Source organism: Stegostoma tigrinum, chromosome 13, assembly GCF_030684315.1.
Source record: "Stegostoma tigrinum isolate sSteTig4 chromosome 13, sSteTig4.hap1, whole genome shotgun sequence".
Taxonomy (NCBI): Eukaryota; Metazoa; Chordata; class Chondrichthyes; order Orectolobiformes; family Stegostomatidae; genus Stegostoma; species Stegostoma tigrinum.
In genome coordinates, this window is record NC_081366.1 from 26,819,650 (window position 1) to 26,833,364 (window position 13,715).

At 41.2% G+C, this 13,715-nt stretch overlaps 1 protein-coding gene across 1 annotated transcript in view; it reads left to right on the forward strand.

Annotated features, from left to right (window-relative positions):
• The window catches only part of LOC125458321 (organic cation/carnitine transporter 2-like), a 74,085-nt gene that overhangs the window by 19,569 nt on the left and 40,801 nt on the right, over positions 1-13,715 (forward strand). Inside the window, exons 3-4 of the mRNA XM_048543514.2 lie at positions 6,877-7,031; positions 11,313-11,484. Of these exons, the coding sequence (XP_048399471.2) occupies positions 6,877-7,031; positions 11,313-11,484 (327 nt within the window). The remainder of the gene's footprint in view (positions 1-6,876; positions 7,032-11,312; positions 11,485-13,715) is intronic.

A 13,715-nucleotide genomic window follows, 5' to 3' on the forward strand; every position in this document is an offset into this window, starting at 1 on the left:
ACATGTACAAAATGTGGACATGTGCCATAATGGACAGTGAAGAAGGTTATCTAAGATTACAAAGGGATCTTGATCAATTAGACCAAGGGGCTGAGGAATGGCAGATGGAGTTTAGTTTGAATTAATGTAAAGCTTTTTTTCGGTAAAACAAACACAAGCAGGACTTACGCAGTTAATGGTAGGACCTTGGGTGTTTGTCGAACAGAGAGACTGAGGAGTTCAGATACATAGACAACAAAGTGTGAAGCTGGATGAACACAGCAGGCCAAGCAGCATCTCAGGAGCACAAAAGCTGACGTTTCGGGCCTAGACCCTTCATCAGACCCTCTCTGATGAAGGGCCTAGGCCCGAAATGTCAGCTTTTGTGCTCCTGAGATGCTGCTTGGCCTGCTGTGTTCATCCAGCTTCACACTTTGTTGTCTATGTATCTGAACTCCTCAGTCTCTCTGTTCGACAAACACCCAAGGTCCTACCATTAACTGCGTAAGTTCATCCAGCTTCACACTTTGTAATCTTGGATTCTCCAGCATCTGCAGTTCCCATTATCACAGTTCAGATACATGGCTCTTTGAAAGTTGCGTCACAGGTAGACAGAGTGGTTAAGAAGGCATGTGGCACACTTGCCATCATTGCGCAGACCATGGAGTATTGGAGTTGAGACATAAAAGACATTGAGGCCATTTTTGTTGTACTTTGCACAGTTCTGGTTGGCCTGCTTTAGGAAGGATATTATTAAATTGGAGCAAGTTCAGAAAAGATTTCCCAGGATGCTGCCAGGACTGGAAGGCTTGAGTTATAAGGATAGGCTGAGACTTCTTTCATTGGAGCATAGGAAGTTGAAGGGTGACCTTATAGAGGTTTATAAAATCACAAGGTGCATAGAGAAAATGAATAGCAAAGGTCCTTTCCCTAGGATGGGCGAGTTCAAAACAGGGGGAAATATTTTTAAGTTGAGATGAGAAATATTCAAAAGGGACCTAAGGGGCAACTTTTTTATGCAGAGGGTGGTTTGTATTTAGATTGAACTGCCAAAGGAAATGCTAGATGCGGTACAGTTACAGCAATAAAGAGACATTTGGATAGGTGCATGAATAGAAAAGGTTTAGAGTGATATGGGCCAAATGCAAGCAAGTGGGAATAGTTTAGTTTGGCAAACTTGGTCAGCATGGATGAATTAGACTGAAGGGTCTGTTTCCATGCTGTATGACTTTATGACTCTGACTTTCAAAGCAAGCCAATAGCGCCTTGTACTTGTGGAAAGCCAGAAACCTACTCCACCCACTTTGCACAGTTGACTATATCATGTAGGTGTTGTTCAGTTAACCTTTGAACCAACATGGTAATGTTCCAGTTTCATTTCAGAATGGGTAAGTTTCAGCCTCCACCTGTGTTCCACAAATTTCTCCCCTATCCTTCATGTGCCCTTTTCTTGTTGCTGTCCTTGTGGATCTAGCGATCTTTCAGCATTCTCCAAATTCGATTAGGCCACTTTAGATCACTTTAGCTACTTCCACCTTATCTCTGAAACCATAGACGTGAAAATTTCCATGCCGTTGTTCCTGCAGCCTCACCAAGTATAAGCAAGGTAAACCATGACCTATATGAACCCTCCGTTCTGAAACTCCCAATCCCTTCCTATTGACTATGAGATCCCACCCTAAACAATTCCATGTACCCCTATTATTGTGACTGAATGAAGCATAACACTGGAGTTGCCTGGTTTGAGATGATTCCATGGGCTATCAAAGGTAGATTCCCTGACTATTATTGACCAAACCCTCAGGACTGACTGTGATCTGCCCCCAGACTGACTTGCCAGCACAGTCTCAGCTGATTACGGTTCAGCCACTGGACAGATGACTTCACAGCACCCTGACTGGCAGACGTGTAATCCCTGAATAGGTTGCACTTGACCTGTAGGATGGTGGCTCAATAGCCATGCTGCAACGATATTGATCTCCAGATTCTGGGAGAACCAACCACTTGACTGACTGTGGACAAACCCCTAGCCTGGAATTGAACAAGCCCCTTGGGCTGATTATGGTGGTATGCCTGGCTGAATGTAGCCACCCCCCACCCCCAATTCTCCCCACTTCACTCTACCAAGGACTGCTTCCCTTTGGCATTCAGACATGGCCATTTGCTCAAACCACATATGGTGTTTGTGTTGTAGGTATGCTGAAGGTATGACATTGAAGTAACATGCTGTCATATAGTGACGTGTCCACCCCTTGATTATTCATTGATCCCCACAATGTAAAGCTATTTGCTTCTCCCTCTGGTCTACAAAACAATGCAAGCTTCAGAGTCTGGCAGTCTCTGAATAAACACTGCAGAGACTGTGTGTTGAGAAAGCAATGTAAGTCATTCAGATGCTGGAAGCTCGTCAGTCAGTGTCAAAGTCAGTGAATATGCACTAAGAAAGCATTGTGACATATATACCTCCAGGTATGTGGGAAGTGTGTGAGCACTGAGAAAGCTAAGTAAGAGTCATAAAATCTATCCTGTGCAGATGCAGGAGACCCACCATGCAACTTGTTGCAAGCATATATATGTCATAAATCTCCCTGAGCTCCAAAGTAAAATGGTGAGGTGGTGTTAGAATTAGGACAAGAGGACACATGATGATGTGGTGAGGCTGGTGGTTTGCCAATGTTACTTCTGTGGATGAACGATCAGGGAGGGTAGTAGCCAAGGAGACTGCAGAGCTTATTGTTATGAAGAAGTACTTACATGATAGCCAGGTGAGCTGCAGCCATCAAGTACCCACTCTGGTCTCCATGTTGGAAGATTACACTCGCTGGTGTCTGAGAGTAGGAAATGAGAATTGGAAGTAGTGTGCAAAGAAGGCTGGTTGGGGCTGTAATTAGATACAATTCCATGGCAATAAGATCGTTCCTCCACAATGATAAGATTCTAAAGTCACCATTTAAGACTTGAGAGGAAAAGCTCAATACAATTATTTTGATTTCCAGATTCTGATTTTTCCATTCTTTGTGTATTTTTCCACCTTTCTTGCCATTCCCCACATTGCGCCAGCAAAAGGATATATTATGCGCAGAATGTTTGTTTGGATTTGTATGTTCAATCTGAATGTGTATGCGGTTGTGTAGAATCATGAATAGGTCTTTCTGTATAAAAAAGAACTTGAGATGTGGATAGCAATGTCCACGCAGCATTGATTCCCCAAAGAAGATGGTAATAATTGCTTTTGATCTTTGTGGTCAGTGTTGGAGTGAAGAGAACTGGTTACTTTTGTCATTTTTATTTCCTTTAAACTAACCTCCCTGACTTACTGTGGTGAATCCTATGCTTCTGATGATGGAGATTGTACTTACTGCAGATCCAGTCGACTGACATCAAATGAGAGAACCTCTTATGTTCTGAATATTGTTGAGTTTCTGCAGTATTGTTGAGGCTGCACCCATCCAGGTAAGTGGAGTGTTTAACCTTATTCCTGATTTGCGACTTGATGAGAGATTTTGACACATCAGAAGGTGAACAACTCATGGCTAATGTTATGCCATTGTTTAAGAAAGACTGTAAGGAGAAGCCTGGAAACTACAGGCCTGTGAGTCTGACATTGGTGGTAGGTAAGTTGTTGGACATGATTCTGAAAGTTAGGATTTACATGCATTTGAAGAGGCAAGGATTGATTAGGGATTATCTTCATGGCTTTGTGTGAGGGAAATTGTGTCTCACAAACTTGATTAAGTTTTTTTAATGAAGTAACCAGAAAGATTGATGAGGACGGAGCGGTAGATGTTAGCTACTTGGACTTTAGACAAGCCTTTGACAAGGTTGTTCATGATAAACTAATTAATAAAGTTAGATCACATGGGATTCAGGGTAAGCTTGCCAATTAGATACAAAATTGACTTTATGATAGGAGACAGTGGGTGGTGGTGGAGAGTTGTTATTTGGACTGGAGGCCTGTGACCAGCAGTGTTCCACGCGGGTCAATACTGAAGTAAATCATTTGGATGAGAATATAGGAGGCATGGTTAGTAAGATTGCAGATGATATCAAAATTGGGGTATGGTGGACAGTGAAGAAGGTTGTCCAAGATTACGAAGAGATTTTGATCAATTGGGTCAATGGGCTGATGAATAGCAGATAGAATTTAATATGGATAAATGTGAGGTATTGTAATTTGGTAATAAAAACAAGGACAGAACTTGTACCGCTAATGGTAGGGCCCTGGGTAGTATTGTAGAACAGAGACACTTTTGAAATTTTCATCACAGGTAGTTCACACCTTTGAGTATTGGAGTTGGGACATCATATTGAGGTTGTACAGGACGTTGGTGAAGCCTCTTCTGGAGTGCTGTATATGGTTCTGGTCACCCTGTTATTAGAAGGAGATTGTTAAACTGGAGAGAGTTCAAAAAAGTTTTACCAAAGTGTTGCCAGGAATGGAGGATTTGAGATATAAAAATAGATTCGAAAGGCTGGGACTTTTTTCTCTGGAACAGGGGAGGCTGAGCAGTGATCTTATTGAGGTCTGTAAAATCTTGAGGGCCATAGATAAAGTGAATGAGAAGGGTCTTTTCCCTAAGGTGGGAGAGTTCGCAACTAGGAGGTATATTTTTAAGGTGAGAGGAAAATGATTTAGAAAGGACATGAGGAGCAACATCTTTCCAGATAAAGTGGTTTGTGTGTGGAATGCACTCCCAGTGAAAGTGGTGGATGCAGGTCCAGTAATAATATTTCAGACATTTGGACAAGTTCATGGATAGGAAAGATTTGGAGGGATTAGACCAAGTGCAGGCAGGTGGGACTAGTTTAGTTTGGGAACATGGTCCGTGCAGACTGGCTGGACTGAAGGGTCTGCTTTCATGCTGTATGACTCCAAGATTCTAAGCACATAATCTGTTCATAGCCAGAGTGTTGATATGAACATTCCGGGTAAATGTCTGATGATGGGGTGGTCAGTGATGTTGATGCTGTTCAAGGTGTAAGGCAAGGGCAATGTGGAAATTTCTCGAGTTGCCTGAATGAATAAAACCCGCACATTATTCAAACAGCTCACAAGCATACAAGATCGAACAGTCCATTCACCACTTCCAACATTCACTCCCTTAACCACGAGCACAGTAGCAGTAGTGATTTTGGTTTATAAGATGCACTGCAGTAAGCCACTGAGGTTCCTTCAACAGCCCCTTCCAAACCCACAATCTCCAGAATCTAAGGGAGCAAGAGTAACGAGAGAAATAATTAAAAAGTGCTTTAATGAGCACTTGAAATGTCGTAACATACAAGGCAATGGGCCAGTTACTGGAAAGTGGGACTAGTAGAAAGTCATTTCCGTCAGTACAAGCTTGATGCGCTGAAAGTACTTTTCTGTACTGTATGATTCTGTGAGTAGCAGATGTATCAACTCCCCAAAACCTTAGCTTGTCCCTCCAAGCAACACACCGTCCTGAATTAGAACAATATTACCATTTCTTCATTGTCATTGGGTCTAAATCCTAATGCACCCTTCCTAACAGTGCTGTGGGTTTTGTTACGACCCAAGCTGATGCTTATACTTCAGAAGTCAGATCCCAGACTGAGACCTGAGATAACAAGGTGTAGAGCTGGATGAATACAGCAGGCCAAGCAGCATCAGAGGAGCAGGAAAGCTGATGTTTTGAACCTAGACCCTTTTTCAGAAGGTTTTTGAAGATTTCTGAAGAAGGCTCTAGGCCCGAAACGTCAGCCTTCCTGCTCCTAAGATGCTGCTTGGCCTGCTGTGTTCATCCGGCTCTACACCTTGTTATCTCAGATTCTCCAGCATCTGCAGTTCCTACTGTCCCACAGTGAAACCTACCTTGATTGATCATATGTTTCATTTTTTCCTTGTGTTTATCACCATGGTCAGTCTCTGAAATTATTCACAAAAGGTTGTCAATGTGCATTTGTCAAAAGATAATAAAACACAAAAGAAAAACACAATTCTGCAATAAACAAGAGCAGTTTAAAATGATTATTATTGAAAAACTGAAAAGAAAGTTTCAATTCTTTTATCCTCAGAACAACCTTACAGACCTTACACCTTATAGACTTTGCAATCTTACAGACATTGCAACCTTATAGACCTAACAACCCTGTAGTCAGGCTCCTGTGGAGAGCCTAAGTTCCTTTTTCAGGTCATTTTTTAGCAAATTTCTGTTTTCATTCAGTACTGTTTTCATTAGCTAATGATAGGCCCTGAATCTCTTAAACAATATGCTGCAGTTCACTTATTATTTGATGTAATTCCTTAAACTCGTGTTTTCCCAGTGTTTTGCTTCTGGTCTTTTCTTTTAATGGATACAGGAATTCTCCTTGAATTCTAACTGCTTTAGAGACTGCTGAACTGCCAACATCTTAGTACCTTCTTTCTGAATGCACCTGCTGCTCCCTTTCTAAATAAGCCTATTTCTGTCTTCCTGTGTTATTTGGCGACTTGTGGCTAGGAATCAACTCAGTCTTTTTTCCTCAGCCGCCTTTTTACTAATGCATCTAACTATTCACCTCAAGAATTTTAAAGACCTCATTTAAATGCCTATAAACAAAAGAAATGTGCGGGTATTGGATTACCACGAACAGGACAAATTTAAAATGAAATTAAAAACCGTACCTTACCTTTCTTAACACATATAACTTGGAAACACAAATCAGACTTAAAGCTATACATCATTCCTCCACTTTAAAACCTAAAACATAAGAGTATATTTTGAACCTGCGCCACTATGCCCCTGTTCCCTAAGGACTGCATTGTTAAATACAGAGATTTACCACCAGCTTCTCCATGTCAAGTAGAGATGGCTAATAAATTCTGGCCTGGCCAGTAGCATTCACATGCCATGAATGAATTCTTAAAAATGGAGTCTGTTTGCTTCTGTTTTGCAGATTTGGGAGGAAGATAGCTCTGTTTGGAACTGTGGCCATACGGACAGGATTCAGCTTGCTTCAAGTATTTTCTCCTAACTGGGAGCTATTCTGCATTTTTAATTTCTTTGTGGGCAGTGGACAGAATTCAAACTATGTGACTGCCTTTGTTCTTGGTAAGTTTCTACACCATTCATACTTTCAATTTCCTTGCCACTTTTGTTAATTCTGTCACCCTCAATATGACACTATGTTCTGGTGAGCACATTTGGCTTAGAAGACCAAAGTTTGAAGAAGAAAAACACCAGTGGAATTTTGAGGCCTGGATTTTTTTTCTCTCTGACAAGAGATGTTCCAAAAACAGTTCTGAAATATGTCCAGCAGCAAGAATGTTCCTGGTGGATATATGAATAAGAGGGTTATTTATTGGCAGAAATGCTGCAGAAAAAGAAAGCTGTGATTCTCAAAACTTTGTGTGTTAAGACTCTGCAAGAATCTTACTGTTACAAATCAGGTGCCTGGAAATCCACAGCCCTTTTAACACACTTGCTGTCTCTCTGACTGTGTTTCAGTGAAAGTGCCCAGACCTGGTTGGAATTTGGTTTTCAGAAGTGCTTTCTAAGAACAGGAATTTATAAACATTTTTCTCCTGTCTTCTGAATACCTGGAATTATCCAAAATGTTTGCTGCTTTTGCTCATCCTCCAACTGAAGTTTTATTTTTATTTCCTTCACTGTTCCACCTGACTGCTGCCTTGCTTTTTTGGCACTGAAATGATTTATTCTTTTTATCCTTGGGCTTAGATGCAAATGCTTTCGAGGTCCTTGTGCCTTTGATGAACTGCATTAAAGCATCTGTTTTCCAGTATCCATCTAGGAGGCTATCCAGTTGCCAAGGAAATGCAGCCAGAACTTTAGTGTGCATGCCCATTCGTCACTGCCCAGTATGCTACCACATTGATGACTTTATCTGAGTCCCTTTCTACAGGACATATCTTCCCACTTGCCACCTGCTGAGCTGGGAAGAAAACCATTCTTCAGCCTCATGACTCACCAGGTTCAGATAGCAACTCTGAGCCCACCTTCAGGACGAACTCACTGTCAGCCTCTATTCCAGGGCCGTAATCCATGTCTGATCAAGGAGAGGGCTAGTTGCCTTTCATGAGTTCCGTGTTGCCCTCTACTCTTTGCTCAGCAGGAAGCTGGTGTCTGAAAGCAGGAACACAGAACGTAAGATCGTAGTGAAGGAAGAGGCTTAAGGATGGAAAATAAACATGACAATAAAGGATATTCTATTCTAAACCATCCATGATTCCAACATTACTGGCTCACTCATCATCCAAGTTAATGAGAATGTATTGGGAGTTGAAGGGGCATCATCAGGGATATACTGCCATTCTCAATGTTCTCAGTGTCTTTAGGTTCTCAAGGCTCTGATCCACCTGATCTATTAATGTTTAGAGCCACCTCCACTGTATAATGCAAGAAATGTAGGCTTATTTCACCCTGACTTGCTTTACTCCACTGCCTTCTGTTAAGTGGCATCATGTTCTTCGTCTTTCAGACAAGGATGTCAGTGATTGTATAGAATTGTGTTCAGATGTTGTGCCAGCCTTAGCTGAATAACTGGAGGTATGTAAAAGAAGTGAGAGGTAGGTGTGATGCATTAACACTGGTACATGTTTGATGGAGACTTGGTGAATCTGAGGTTCAACTTGCTACCAAGTGCCTGGGATTACTGTTGGGTGATTGCTGGGTATCCAGCGTATTGAGCTGCTGGTGGAACAGTGGGTACGTGATGTTACGTTGAAATGCAATTATTGATTTTGTCCAGCTATTGCAGGGAGATCCTTGAACCTGGAATCTAGGAGTGAAGCTTCCTAATAACTTGTCATGCCCCTTCTGGATATCTCTCGAAGGTCACTTGAACCATGGAATCATGGTGTCTGTCCTCATATTCAGCTGCTCCATCAATGCCTACAGTGCTTAGTCTGAACCCCTTCTTCTCCCTTGATGCAGTTTGCAAGAATTCACCTTGCAGCAATGTTATCCAGTTTCACCTTAAAAGGCAGCCATCAGACCTTGTCAGTAACATTAAGGAGAAAGCAACACTGGAGACATAGGAAGTAACTTCAATATCATTCAGAAGTGGTGCGTAAACAAGAGACCTTGTCTCTTAACCACCTTGATCTGAGTGGGCATGGGCACTTGCATTTATCTTGGATTCAGTATTTTCAACTCTCAGATAATGTGAAATTTTATTATTCTGGAAGGACCGTGATAGCCCTGTCTTGTACAGTTTTGAGTGATTAATGGATAGCAGATTAAAATAATGACCTTGGTTTGTGACTTCACTGATGCACTGGATCAAGAAACAATCATTCAGTGCATTTGCTAACTCTGCTTACAACACCTAAATTTTCCCAGTTTACAAAATGTTTATTCAAATTTCCCACTAAAATTATATCCCTGCTCTCACACACTGAAATCTTAATGGAACCAGGTTTTACAGAAAATGTGAAAAAGCAAACAGACATGCATTTGAAGGCTAAGAGCAAAGTACAGTGGATGCTGGAGAATCTAAAATAAAGAGAGAAAGTGCTAGAAACGGTCAACCATATCCTGTCCAGTACTTCCTCCTGGGAGATGGCTTTCAATGATTTTCTATTACAGCTACAATGTGTCATAGAGTCATACAGCATCGAAACAAATTCTTCAGTCCAACTCATCTATGCAAACCAGGTTCCCTAAATTATTCTAATTAAACCCTTCCTATTCATTTACCCATCCAGGTGCCTTTTAAATGTTGTAGTTATACCAGCTCCCACCACCTTCTCTGGCAGCTCATTCCATACGTGCACTGCCTTTTGCATGAAAAAAATGCCCCCTAGGCTCCTTTTCAATCTTTACCCTCTCACCTTAACTATGCCCTCTAGTTTTGCACGCCCCTCCCTGAGGAAAAGACCTTACCTTATCTATGCCCCTCATGAATTTATCAACCTCTTTGAAGTCACACCTCAACCTCTGACGCTTCAAGGAAACTTTCCCCAGCCTATTCAGCCTCAGAGCTCAATCGTTCCAATCACAACAATGTCCTCCTCAATCTTTTTCGAACCCTTTCAAGTTTAACAATATCTTTCCGATGGCAAGGAGACCAGAATTAAACGCAGTTTTCCAAAAGTGCATGAATGAATTGATTTTATTTTCGTGAGTATTTTATAGTGTGAAAAACAGTAAAATGCAGTGGATAGGTTTCAACTATCACCACAATCTGATGCCCTGTACAGCCGCAGCATGACATTTGAACTCCTGTACTTAATGTCCTCAAGTCTTTTTGCTTTATTTAATATAAATAGAGCCTATCTGTCCTGTAGCACTTGTCATTTTACTTGAAATGATCCTGTTGTTTAGAAAGTTATTATTTTATGCGTACCACACTAGCAGTCATACGAATTAATCTCCACAGCCATTTATGAGAACATTACAGTTTACCCAAATTTCACAGAACATTCTATTGCATCCTCTACGTCTGAGTTTTGAGATGGTTATTGTTTTTTGTATATTTCCAGACAACTGCAGTGAACTGCCAATGTGGTCTGGGTTTTGCCTCCAGTAGGGTATTTTTACTTGATGCAACAATGCATTTGTTTACTCATTTAACATAAGATAAATAACTGAAAGAACTGCGATGCTGGAAATCAGAAATCAAAACAGAAATTGCTGGAAAAGCTCTGTCTATCTGGCAGCATATGTGGACAAAAATCAGAGTTAATGTTTTGGGTCCAGTGACCCAAAGCACTTCTTCAGAACTGATGGTGGTTCAGAAAAGGTTGTTTCTTATGCATAAGATAGGGTGGGGACAGAGAGTAAGGAGCAAATGATAGATGGAGTTAGAGACCAAAATGATAGAAGAATAGTTGGACAGACAAAGAAGTGGATAACGGTCAGCCTGGGAGAATGAATAGCTACTAATGGGGTCTGTTAGTGGCTAACAATAGGTTGCATGTGATAACAAGGTGTTGGGGTTGGGTAAGGATACGGGAGAAGGTGCCGCAAGCCCTAAAATTGTTGAACTCAATCTTAAGTCCACAAGCCTGTAGAATTCTCAAGCGGAAAATAAGGTAATGTTTTTCCAGCTAACATTGAGTTTCACAGGAGCACTGCAATAAACCTAAGACAGAGATGTTGGCCAGAGAACAAGGTGATTTGCTGATGTGGCAGACAACAGGAAGATCAGGGTCTTTTTTTGTTGACAGAATGTAGCTGTTCTGTATCTATAATCCTTCACAATAATTGTTTTATGGACCATGTTTGGAGAATATTCAATATAGATGCAGAAAACTTCCATAACTGTGCAGAAAGTAATTTTTTTCATATGGCAATAATAGACAGTGAAATATGATCAGGTGATGGTGAATAATTTCTTGAGGTCCTTAACCTTGTTATTCTTTCTTACAGGATCAGAACTTCTTGGAAAATCCATTCGGAATAAATTCTGTGCTTTGGGAATTGGCATTTCCTTTGCATGTGGCTATATGTTCCTCCCCTTTGTAGCATACTTCATACGAGGTTGGCGGATGTTGCTTTTGGCCATGTCTTTCGTTGGCTTTCTGTACATTCCTATGTGGTGGTGAGTCAAAATTAGTACCTTAATCTGATGTTTGCAATAGGTAAGAACTTTTATTACTGTTAATGCCTCCCATCTTTTCCAATAAAGATACAAAAATGGGACAAACTGAAATACTGCAGATGCTAAAGATCTGAAATAAAAACAGAAAGTCCTGGAGAAGCTCAGCAGGTCTGGGAGCATCTCTGGAAATAAAAAGACCGGTACCTATTAGAGTCTGTTTAAATTGATGACCGGACCACAGTTAGACTGCTGTATGCAGTTTATGAGGTTGAAGGATGTGATTGCATCAGAAAGGATGCAGAGGAGATTTGTCAGAATGCTTCCTGGCTTGAGAGTCTCAGTTACACAGTTCCAGCATAACCTTCTTGCTTTTTATTCTATGCCTTGGCTAATAGAGGCAAATGTATCATAAGCCATCTGAACTCCCTGCCCTGCTACCTTCAGGGACTTGTAGATATGCACACCAAAGTCCCGATGACCTTTAGTATCATTGCCTTTTTAACTCTCCCAAAGTGCATTAACTCTGACTTTTTCACGTTGAAGTCCATTTGCCAGTGCTTGGCCTACCTGACCAGTCATTTACCACCTTGCCAATTTATGTGTCATCTCTGAATTTCATGATCATACCTCCACCCCTTTCAATTAAGTTCAAATCATTAATGTACAAAACAGCAAGGTGGCCAGAACCAAGCCAGCAGAACTCTGCTGGAAAACCGACTTACAACTGCAGAAATAATGTTACCATCTGCGTCTTCCATCGTGGCTGATTTTGGATCCAACATACTTTTTTGCCTCGGATTCCATGGGCTCTTATTTTCTTGATCTGTCTGTCATGGGGGTCTTTCTCAACAGACTTGTCACAGTACCTGTAGACCACATCAAATGCATTACCCTCATTAACACTCCCAGTTACTTCCTTTAAACAAAAATCACATTTGTCAAGTACGACCTTCTGTTTTCAAATCCATGCTGACGAGCCCTGATGAATCTATGTCTGTCCAAGTACAGATATATTCTGTTCTGCAGAATTCATTGTAATAATTTCCCCACCATGGAGGTTAGACTGACGGGCCTGTAATTTCTTGGTCAATCCTTTCCTCTCTTTTTGAAAAGTAGGGTAATATTAATGGTGCTCCACTCTTTAGCACCAGTGGACAGAGAGGATTTGAAAATGACTGCCAGGACTGCTGATATCCCTGGCATTGTCTCCCTCAGCATGCTGGTATACATTTAATTGGGCTTGCAGATTTTTACATTCTTAGGACTGATAAACCTGCTACTATCTCCTCTCTCTATGTTAATTTCTTCTAATATTTCACATTTCTCCATCCTGATGTCAAAACCCACTTCATCCTTTCTGTTATGAAGCTTGATATATTCACTGAGGACTGGTTCATGTCTTCCAGGTCCAGATGCACATTGCCTCTATGGTCATTACTAGGCCTCCTCTTTCCCAGGTTATTGCCTTGCTCTTCAAATATTTATCGAAGCAGTTTGGATTTTTCTTTTATCTACATGGAGGTGGTTTTTCATGCAGTCTGTTCACTTTCCTAATCTCCTTTTTAGGCTCTTCCAGCACTCTTCTTCCTCCACTATGGGCAGGCCTAATCAAGGTAGCTGTGGGAATTGATGAGTTTGTAATGAGTCAGAGTGGATAGCCCATCCCAAAAGTGAGGACAGAAAAGTCAAGGAAAGGAAGCGTCAGAGAGCTACCAGGTGAAGGTGAGAAAAGGTTGCATGTCAGAAGCAGAATTGATTAATTTTTCCATTTCCTGGTTAAATCAGGGAAAAGCACGAATGTGGAGATTGATGCTTGGGGAAAAGAGCACTAGGAGAAACTGTGAATAGGACTGGAACAAGGAATGTTCCACAGGCCTAACAAAAATACTTATGTGTAATTATGACCAATGCGGATACCCAATAACACATGTTTAGTTGGAGGAAATGAGACAATAAGAAGGCAAAATTGCTCCATGAGAGTAAAAGATCAGCCAGGCAGAGGAGGATAACAAGGAATCAGGACAGATCAGGCTTCTGTTCAAGGAAAAACTGGAGGGCGCTGCATTTGTCTTGGCAGGAGGAAGCGGTATTAAAGGATTTGACATCCATAGTAAAGAGCAGATAAGGAGGTAATGGTAAGATTGAGGATCAGCATTGACAGGCTGTTTAAGAGGCATTGTGAAATCTGCTAATGATGAAGGGCTAATGGTTCAGTGGTGATACTTTTCAGC